The 10,675-nt window shown below is 44.9% G+C and overlaps 1 protein-coding gene across 1 annotated transcript; it reads right to left on the reverse strand.

Moving 5' to 3' along the window:
- Nucleotides 1-1,548: 1,548 nt before the first annotated feature.
- Nucleotides 1,549-10,675, reverse strand: Tmem123 (transmembrane protein 123). The gene is made up of 4 exons (XM_090319253.1): nt 10,470-10,675; nt 3,993-4,265; nt 3,668-3,815; nt 1,549-3,384 (listed from the first exon to the last, which is right to left on the reverse strand). Exons 1-4 carry the CDS (start codon nt 10,561-10,563, stop codon nt 3,360-3,362), a joined length of 540 nt encoding a protein of 179 aa, XP_090175379.1. The 5' UTR covers nt 10,564-10,675; the 3' UTR covers nt 1,549-3,359.

Raw genomic sequence — 10,675 nt, forward strand, 5'->3', positions numbered from 1 at the left:
CTACCACCCTCACCTTGAGCCAAGCCCCACTTCCCAGTTTTCTAGGGGTTAACTGGAGATAAGAGTCTCGGGTCCTTTTGTGCCCAGCCTGGCTTTAAACCTTTGATCCTTGTATCTCAGCCTCCTGAGTAGCTAGGATTACAGGTGTGAGCCACTGTACCAGGCTTGGATAGCTACTTTTGTACTAACCATAGGACTAAACCATTTTCAAATATGCATTATAAAAATGTGTTTGTAGCCAGTTCAGGAAATGGCAGACTACAAAATTCTGCCCAAGAGAATAAGTCTGCAGGTTTACTTGAAAGTCCTTTGAACCCTGGTGGGCTTGCTGCATCCTCAGATTGCTTGACTCTCCTATGAGGTTTCTCATTCAGCAGGTCTGGGCTGGGTGTAGGTGATGCTGCTTCCATAGGCAACCACACCTAAAACATTTCTTTACAGTTCTAGCTCTACACTTGTAATTGACTGCATGATGAACAGAATGGAGTAAGGCCAAACACTAGAGAGAAAGGTGAAAAGTTGGCTCAGGCCGGAGCTGTCAGACCTCCCTGCTCACTGAGGTCCTATGTTAGTTTGAGGAACAGAACGTAGACTCTACACAAGCCAGCAGGTGGCAGCAAGGACCCTACAAGCCTTTTTCATCTTGTAGAGTGGATTGTTAGGGGCTGATGTAAACACACCAGTGGTTCAAGTAAATGACCCGTGTGAGGATCTGACACTTAGTATTATTGAAGAAATTACTGATGAGCTCAAATCTGGTAAAATGACCAAACCCAAGGAAAGGTTTCTCTTGAGAGCCGATAGGACCTGGCTTCAGTGTGCAAGCATGTGATAAATATGTACTCCACTGTAAATGGAAAGAAATAAGGTATTAACCTCTTCTTTCCACCTCAAAAAAAACCCCCAACAACATTAAAGTCTTTAGTGGAGAGCAAGTTTTATTCTAAAAATAGATCTCAGTAACAATGAAATACCAAAAGCTGGTCACCTTAATAGAAAAGAACAGTAACAAGACTTTGCTTCAATTTTTTGTTTTGAAAATACAAAATTATACTGTAATAAACTGCCAACTCGTATTTGTCTATTTGAATTGTTCCATTTATATATTATTCCAGATTTAAAATGTAGATGTGAATTGTTTCTATATCTTCAAGTAAATATATTCTCAAGTAAACATAATTAGGAAAACAACTTATGTTTAGGGCAATGCATTTGTAAGTAATTGTTTTGCGTTACTGTTTTCTTCAATTTCTGCAGAGTAAAATAATGCAATGAAAATAACAAATTATTTACAGAGAAAAGTCAAAAGTACATTATTTCCAACCCAAAAGGGAAGAGGACACTTTCAAGGCAAATACTGGCGCTCAGTACTGTGTAAGTAGTTTTCTATTCAAAGTGCTAAAAGCAACGAGTATTCAAGAGAAACCTGAGGCTGGTACTGAAGTGGATGAGAGGCTACACTGACATAGGAGGGGAATACAAGCCCTGCCTGCACAACCAGCCACAGTGGTTAGCGCAACAGTCACACACGACTCTCTCTCTCTCTCTCTCTCTCTCTCTCTCTCTCTTTCCTTTCTCTTTCTTCCTCTCTTTCCTTTCCTTTTTTTCTTTCTTGTTTCAGGGTTTGAACTCAGGGTGTGAGCACTGTCCTTGGGCTTTCTCAAAGCCAGAGCTCTACCACTTGAACCACAGCACCACTCCTGGCTTTTTCTTTGTAGTGGTACCGAGGAAACTGAACCCAGGTTTCCACGCATGCTAGGCAAGTACTCTACCACTAGGCTAAACTCCCGGCCCTAACTTAATCTATTTTCACATCAACCTGAACTATACATGGTTTATACCATTTCCTGCATGAAATACAGATCAAGCACAGCCAGTGTGAGTAATTTTTATCATCCACTCTTGTCACATCAATCAACTGGTCATAATGCACAGCAGGTAGAAACATTTTCACATGAAAATCTTGCTATCTGGCATTCTCTCCAAACCAAAAGCTGATAGCATTAAAAAAAAATCCACAAAGAACAAAAAACTAAATGTAGATGTGCATTCACCAGAACATTTTTGTTCCTTTTTACTTTCAGAAATTGGTCACTTTGTCCCTCTGGGACAGGACTATTATGTTAGTATTTAGTGACTAAGTTTCCCCTTCTATTAAAGCTTGACCCTGAGTTTGAGCGCTGGAATATAAACTGTAAAGCTGTGGAAATAGTCCACCAATACATTGGCTAGCACTGGTATTTCTGCAATACTGTGCTTTTTCTCTTAACATAGTGCAACTTCCCCTAGAGCAACAAGGGGGGGGAAGAGTAGTTGTCTAGGGCATACCCAGGTAAGCAAAGTTTCTATCTAAAATAAGAATTTGCTCCAAAATATATGTATAAAATGTCATTTCCCCATACCCAAGTAAAACTACAGTGTACTAAAATGCAAGTGTACAACCTAGGGCAATCCTCTTGGTCCTGCTTTAATAAACACAGCATTCATCTATAGTTTTGACAGTCCACAGTTCTAAGTATTGTTTAGAAAATCAACTAGTGCCTTTAAAAAAGTTAGATGCTTTTACATTCCACTGAAATTTCTAGAAATTGAAAGCAGTTCTACCTCCTAAAAAATTCACTAAATATAGAATTAAAATTGAGATATGAATAGGAAAAGCAATTTCCAGTGACAGTATTTCACAGTAGCAAATACTTTGCCAAGAGCGTTTTCCTATATTTTACAACTGAGTCTTTAAAACACTATCATGTGTTTTGGCTAAAATAAGAGGAAAAAAAATCTAACAATGAAAATCAAAAAAGGTAACAAATGCATGTTTTCCAAGAGTAATTAATGAGCCTCTAATAGAGCAAAGCATGTATATTGTTTGGGGTTATTGTTTTTAGATGAGCTATTATACTGTAAAAACATACAGTATTGGTGCTGTCTTACATTAAACTGTGGCGTGGCATTAGGAATTAGAATATCCATCTCTGAAAAGCAGTGGAGTCTGTTCTTTGTGGGAACAAGAAAGATACACTCCCCCTCCCCCCCGCCAAGAATTGTGATAAGGGCCTGAACTGTACACCCAGCTGGCATGCTGTCCCTTGAGGTCATCTTTTAATTCCTGGTCCCATGTGACCGTCCTCCCCTCCCCCCACACAAGAGACAGAGGACTTATGTTTGGTAAAGTGAATCTAATGCACAAATTATTACAGTAATTTTAAACCAAACCTTTACAATAATGAGGAATCCTTATGCATTTATGTAATGCACTGCACAATGTAAGCATGGCCTCTTACACTCTTCAAATTAAAGTAATAACCAAGATTTGTTGATAGACCTGCGGCTTTTCTCCTTTCTTTCATCCACGGATTTCCTTAAATGATGGCATCATGTTCATCACTGTAATATATAAGAAGTTGTTTTTGTATTTATATCAGAATTACAAATAATGCACAGGAATGCTGGAACAATTTCAAGCTTTATCATCAGTACACTGCAGTAGTGGAGGCTGTCAAACAGACCTGCACTCCCACCTCTATTGACTTCTCACCAGCTGGCTACCTTCTAAAAGCCGCTGAGGGAGAACCGGCCTGGACTCAGTGGTATTTACACCACAGCATGAGGGGGGTGGTCCTGAATCTGCGCTTCAGCCAGCACAGTGCAAGTGGCTACGGAAACTTACATGGTTCTATACCGAATGCCTCTTCTCGAGTAATACACTTTACATCCAATATAAAGAATAGACAAGACTCCCAGTGTTAACACGATACCACCAACAAAGCTGCCAGTATCAAATCTTGATCCTTTGTTTTCTTCAGAACGCACAGTTGCTGTGACAAAGAGAAAACAAAGCAAAATAAGCATTAGTGTATTTCAGGGTTATAATTAAAACCCCCATCATCCCCAGCGTTTCTATATTCATTTTCACGGAATACAATGCTGACCTAAGTGTGCCATTTGATAGCTTACTTGCAGCATGGGAAAAGCAGGACAGCGTGAATACATACTTGCTTGAGATACTGGTAAACTACTGTAGGTGGTGGTCGTTGTGGCTGCGGACATCTTGGTTACATTCTGTGCAACACTTGTCGCTCTGGGTGTAGACTTCACCGTTACAGGAGTCAAATTTGTTGAGAGCTTTGTGGTTGCTACTTTAGGAGTTGTGGATTGCACCGTGACAAGTGTCACATTGCCCGAGACCAGTGGAACTGAGGTTGTTGAAGTGTAATTAGATTCACTTGTGTGGTTGGAAGATTCACTCGTGTGGTTGGTAGTAGTCCCTGTAAAAATGTCAGGAAACATTAAAGCTGATTGTTAGGGCTTAGGGAAAAGAAGGAGGTCCTACTTATTTTAAATCATGACTAATGACTCTCCATATAAAACAGGCATTTTGGACTTTCAGAGTTTTCAAACATGGAAAACTATGAAATGTCTGTGATGATATTTTCTCATGAATTGAGGGGAAGTTGTTCATGTTTTACAAAGCATAAACTCATAAATGCTCAGCCCCTTCTGGGAGGGCTAATGTCTTCAATTCTGGGAAGACCCTGACAGGGAAATCTGGAGTTACAATCACCAAGTTGAACACTGGGACACCATCTCCAAAATAACCAATGGAAAAAATGGGCTGGAGACATGGTTCAAGTGAAATAGCACCAGCCAAGCATGCAAACCAAGCGATCTTGAAGTCCTGAGTTCAAACCCTAGTTCCAACCAAATAAAACACCATCTTATTACTTGTTCATTGAGGTAAATATTTACTTGACCACCTCCAGTATGGCGAAGTGTTGGAAAACAGAGGCTACCAGTGTCACCAAGCCCCTGTTAGCCTTTTGTGCCTCAGGCAGGCCTGGGCCACCAAAGGGGAACTTGTTTCCACTTACAGTTTAGTTTGGCATTACTGTGCACAGAAATTATACCCCAATAAATAATTTATTCAATAAATAGAACACTGAACTGAATACAGCAGACAGTGAAGGTGGGAGCCTCCTCACTTGAATTCAGGGCATGGATGTGCTATCCCTGAGTTTTTTTTCTGAAGGCTAGCACTCTACAACTTTGGGCCACAGTGCCACTTCCAATTGTCTGGTAGTTAACTAGAGATACGAGTCTCATGGGTTTTCCTGCTGCGATGCTCAGATCTCAGCCTCCTGAGTAGCTGGGATCACAGGTGTGAGCCATGGGCGGCCCACTTCCAAATCTTTTTATTTCATATTTTTGTAATAAAAATCTTTATTTTCATTGGTTTGTATTTTTGTTTACATTTTGTAGAGGGATTACAGTTACGTAAGTCACCCTTCCCTTGCCGTCTCCCAGCCAAAATCTTTCTATTGAAGTCTTTCTTGAAGTATTTGGTCCTATGGCTGTACTTGGGGACAGGATCTTTTCAGACATCAGGTTCCAGCAAGCTGTATTTCACGATGTACAGCAGGCTCTATGTCATGGCGTACCCTTATGAAAAGGGAGTATTTATAAAAACAAACACCATGTCAAGGCCACGGCTATGGGGCACTTCTATAAAGCACAAACAAGGTGCGGGACACACCACTCAGGAGGAAGCATGCTTGCTTCGGCCTCCACGCTGGGGGATGAGAAACTGGTACCAGCTGTCCACCAAGTTTGGATTGTTTTGTTCAGGTGGTTCTAGAAAATGGTTACAGAAATGCGTGTGTAACTGTAAGTGCAGCACGGATGAGTGTGCTGAGCTTTTACAGCTCACCAAAACAAGCTTTTAGAGCTCTTAAAACCACCTGTTAACTGGAGGTCACCTGTGGACTCCAGAAACACAAGGTTGATCTGCTTCTGCTCGTATCATCTGACACCACAGGAAAAAAGAAGTGTGTCATCACAGCATGCGTGCCCCACCATCTCTCCCTGCAGCCAGTGCCCGGCACACTGTAATGTTTGGGACAGTCCAATCAGTTCTCCATGCCTGCTTTGGGGCACAACTACTGCCTTGTGTCTCTCTGTCTACCGGGTTCTACCAGACTGGAGCTATTTTCTAGGTGTGCTGTGTCCATGGCACTGGGTCTCTGTCAGCTCACCTGTTCATTGCTGGGTACTGTGGACGAGCTGCTTGCCTGCTCTCAGTGCTTGTGCGTGTCTTAAGTACTGGTGCATGACAGGGTGGGGCACTGAACTACTAAGATGATGACACTTGCAGTGTGTGGACACCAGCAACCAGGAAGAGCAGACCTCAGCGGGAGCCAGCCATCTTCCTCTCCAGCAAGGCCAAGGGACTAAGAAGCACTAGATAAAGCACTGTGTTTGGGTTAGTCCCAACTAGTTTAGTATAAACACTGCTGTGTTGAAATTACTTTACTTATTCTTATAAACAAGTCCCAAAATACCTAAGGGCCATTTCCCCCCTTTAATCTAAATATTTCATAAGGCATCAAACACACACCTAAACCAAGCTGGAATACACATTCAAATTTGAAATCTCAAAGGTATTTTTAAATAGTTAGTGGTTTTTAATTTCCTCTTACAAGCTGTCAAAAATAGAGCTATTTTAGACATGGGCCTTAAACGGCCTGTGTTATTTTGAGGAGTGTATGATACTAAACTTGGATAGTAGTTTGAATAAATTGGAGAAGAGCTACTTTTATGTGGGATTCTGAATTTTTTTTTAACCCACATTCGGGTTTGAACTCTGGGGCTTAAAACTTGCTTGGCTTGTTCTATACTTGGGTCTGGCTCACCTCCAGCTTGGAGATTTTGGAGCTGGAATTTAGGTAGGCATTTCTGCCTGAGCTGGCTTTGAATTATGACCCTCTAGATTTCAGCCTCCTGATACCTAGAATTATAGGTGCATGGCTGGGAATTTTAAAAAACAAAACACAAAAACGGAAAATTTCTTTTATAGAATATTTACAACCTCATCTCAATGAAACCCCAGAAGTACTCATTATTTACAAAGCAACTAGGCCTTTACTCACTGTACTGTCAGCAGACTCATCCTAAAAATTCTATTGAATTTTAATCACCTTGAAAGGCTCAAAATAAATACGAAAATCTAGATCATATATGCTCTCCCCCACTTTTTTTTCTGGTCCTGGGGCTGGAACTGGGAGTCTGGGTGTTATCCCCGATCATGCGTTGCTTAAGGGTTGTGACGTACTACTTTAGCCACAGCTCTACTTTTGTTTTTTTGGTGGTTAGAGATAACAGTTTCATTGTCTTTCTTGCCCAGGCTGGCTTTGAACCACAATCCTCACATCTCAGCCTCCTGAACAGCTAGGTTTGAGCCAACATCTAGCTTAATTTTCTAAAAAAATCTACAAAAATCCAGATTCATAAAAATTAGTGAAATCTGGATCTTTTAGGAGAGGGTCATCATCGTAATGCAATGTTTACTTCCTAAAAACCCAATATTATGAATTATTCATTCAGTTACATCAATCCAGTAATATACACAGGGTATGTAAGGCAATCACTGAACTCTGCAGTGAGATCACTGAGACACAGTGCGGTCTGATGAAGAGCCAGGAGGCCTCTGCAGCAGCAGGACCGGGCTCCTCATCTCCAAGACAAGGTGAGTAGACAGAACTCAGCCCTATCCACCGGCTTTTAGGAAAGAGGAAGAGCGGGCTGGAGACCAAACTATATAAAACTTGCCAACAGAGTTGATGAATGGCTCACCATGAAGCAGCAGATGTAAGTAAATGCTTGCCTCAGTTCTGTGAGCCATTCTGGTAAGTCGGCTCACTTTAGAAGGGGGTGGGAACTCTTGACAGGAGCCAGTCTTGCCACTGGCATCTGCACTGAGGGCAGTGATATGGGACTGAATCCTTAATTTGTGGGAAAGATACTAATTCCAGGTAGATAACATCAGGATTGACCTTGAATTATGTGGAAACCAGCTGGGAGAAGTTTCTCAGCTCTTGTTTTAGCTGGCTAGTCACTGTAAAAACTACACCTATATTTTCTTTCTTTCCCACCCTTCAAAGACTGGGGCTCAAATTTGGTGTCTGATGCTTTCACTCATTGGCTAGTACTCTACCATCTAAGCCATGCTTCCAACCCCTATATTTCCATTGTATCCTATGAAAGTGCCAAACAATGTTGAGAAAACACAATCATTTCTATCATAATGTCAAATATCCAGGGTCCCAGGAAGGATACCCCAAGAGGCGTGAGAGCCCCTTGGAGGCAGACAAGATGCCTCTCCCATACCTTCTGCTGCCTTGTCTGCCCAGCAGGTCCACCACCCACCTCTCTTCTTGCCTGAGGCTCGTTGTTTTGTGGGTCTAATGTCCTCTGCCTGACCTGCAAGCCACCAATGCAAGCTGCGCTCCGCCCTAAGAAGCAATACTCAAGGCCAAAGGGAAAGAATGGTCATCAACGCCTCTGACTTCAGCCTCCTCGCTCCCTGTACTATTACCCACTGCCAGGCCAGAAAACGTGTTCCTGTTCAAATAAGCTCACAGGTGGAGCCATCGTCACAGCACCCGGGAGGCTTGCAGACGATGACGGGCTTTGGCCCGAGTAGCTTGCCTGGGCCACCCTAGCCAGCTGAACTTGGGCAGTTTGGCTCCAAAGTCCCCACACTGGGTCACCACCATCCTGTCAGTCACTAGGAGTAGCAATGCCGCAAGGCCAAAAGTCCCTGGCTGGAACGGGTGAGTTAACCTGCAACATGTTGCTGGCTCTGAGTGAGAGTGGCTATGAGTTATCACGCTTCATGAACTTCAGGCCGGAATCGTCCAGAGTCTCTGATGTTGCATGTCCTACACATGTGCACACGGCATTACTACCAGAGTGTTTTCCTGTCTCAACACACACACAGAACACTCATACTCGGAGCTAACAACAGGCCCCACGTCCTGGGAGGGCTGTGCAGGCTGCACTGTCGCTCAGTGACAGGACTTAAGGCCTAAATGCAGACAGTAATTAGGTGGTGATGTGCAGCTGCACATAGGAATCCAGTCATCAACAAGATCAACGCACCACAACAAAGAAGATCAGTCAGCAAAATGGCCATCGGCTCAGATGTCAGCACAAAGAATTCCCCAGAGATGGCAACAGCAGAGAGTGATTTTGATTTATTGTAAAAAGCCTAGATAATTTAAATTTTTCCCTTTTAAGCAAAGGAAAAAATGCAAACTTTGCAAGTACCAAAGGTATGTATGTAATGGTTTATAGAAATGGCATCGGCTTCAAGGCAATAATCAACAGAAGCAGCAAAAAAAATAAGTATATTTGCTGCATGCCAGTCACTGTTCGGTGCATTTCATATTTCTCCGTGATTTCCCACAAAGTGTAAAGTAGTGGGCAGTGGTTCTCTCCACAAACTATAGATAAGAAATGGACACTCATCTCCTATGCTGAGACACAACACCTCTGACTCTGCCAGCCGGGGCTTCTGTCCCTGGATTTTTCATTTAGTGTTTTGTATTTTATTGATGAAACCCCACCTGACATGCGACGGGGTATTGCCCGTGGGTATTGATTGGCTACAGTCATCTTCATGGACAAACATGTATGCATCTGATCACAAATGCAGATGGCCAAATAAGGGTTTCATGGATTCAAAGTTTAACGATCTGATTCACGGTTTGGGGGGCCTTTTTTTCTTCTTCCTGTTTTATTTCAATGTTGGGGATTCACTTCAGAGCCTCCTAGATGTTAAGCATGAACTCCACACGCCCACAGCTATTTACCTACGCCTCCTCATCAGACCTCGCAATGACACTTTGTAGCAATCTCACTGGCCTTGGGGACTAGTTTTGTGGTTGTTGTTTTTTTTTTTGAGAAGTCTGCTTTGGCACCTTCTCAGTCTAGTTTCAAGGTGACATTGTCACACAAATGCACGCGGCTCAGCTCAGGGAATCAGGGCTGTTACCGGGGCATTTCCAGTTTCCAAAGAACATTCCTCTCTAGAGACGTATTCCTAAACAGAACAAGGCCTGTTAAAGTAGGACCGAAAAAAAATTAATCTGTGTTATGAGGTCAAAATAAGGAAGAGCCGCAGGGCGATTCCCCCATCCAGCTTTCCTCCAGTGCTCTCGGGTGCAGGTCTGCGAGTCCCCTCCGTCCCAGGCGCCATTCGCACGACACCGGTCCCGGCCCACGGCCACCCGCCGGGGACACCCGGGAAGACGCCGGCGAGCCACCGGGCTGCGAGAGGGACTTGTCACCCACGGCGGCTCGCGCGAGCCCCTCCTCCGCGGCGGGGAGCGCGGGCTGGGCCGGACGCGCCCACCGGAGCCCCCAGCGCTTCCGGACCCGGCCCGGCTGGCGCCCCTGTGGACGTGGAGGCCCGGGACGCCGGGGGTTCTCCCCGGGCCGGGCCGAGCCCGGCTGCCCGAGTCCGGAGCTGCGTCCCCGGCCCCCGCCCTCCGCGGGCCGCGCGCCCTCAGCCCCGCCCCGGCGGGCACCGACCCCAGCCCCAGGCGCCCCCACCAGAGCCACTCAGAACTTTCCACGCGACGGCGCAACTTGGGGCGCCCGGCCCGCGCTCCCTCCCCGGCCCTCCGCCTTACTCGTGGGGTCGGTGGCGTCCACGGCCGCCCCCAGCAGCGCCAGCAACGCCCCCAGGAGCAGCGCAGCCCGAGCCCCTCGCGCGCCGAGCTCCATTGTTCAGGGCAGGACGCGGCCCCGGGAATCCTCGGCTGCGACGGGTAAGGCCGCTCTGCGCACGCGATCCGCCCGCGTCCGCTTCCGCCGCGCGCGACTCCGGGCCCGGGCC

This window comes from Megascapheus bottae, chromosome 27 (genome assembly GCF_031878675.1).
Source record: "Megascapheus bottae isolate mThoBot1 chromosome 27, mThoBot2.hap1, whole genome shotgun sequence".
NCBI classification, from domain to species: Eukaryota; Metazoa; Chordata; class Mammalia; order Rodentia; family Geomyidae; genus Megascapheus; species Megascapheus bottae.

Bases quoted from the DNA above. Each gene is read 5' to 3' on its own strand.
- Tmem123 (XM_090319253.1), bottom strand. From the start codon at position 10,563: ATGGAGCTCGGCGCGCGAGGGGCTCGGGCTGCGCTGCTCCTGGGGGCG. The intron at 4,266-10,469 runs GTAAGGCGGAGG...ACATTTTTACAG, and splicing joins GGACGCCACCGACCCCACGA to GGACTACTACCAACCACACG. The intron at 3,816-3,992 runs GTATGTATTCAC...TCTTTGTCACAG, and splicing joins TTTACCAGTATCTCAAGCAA to CAACTGTGCGTTCTGAAGAA.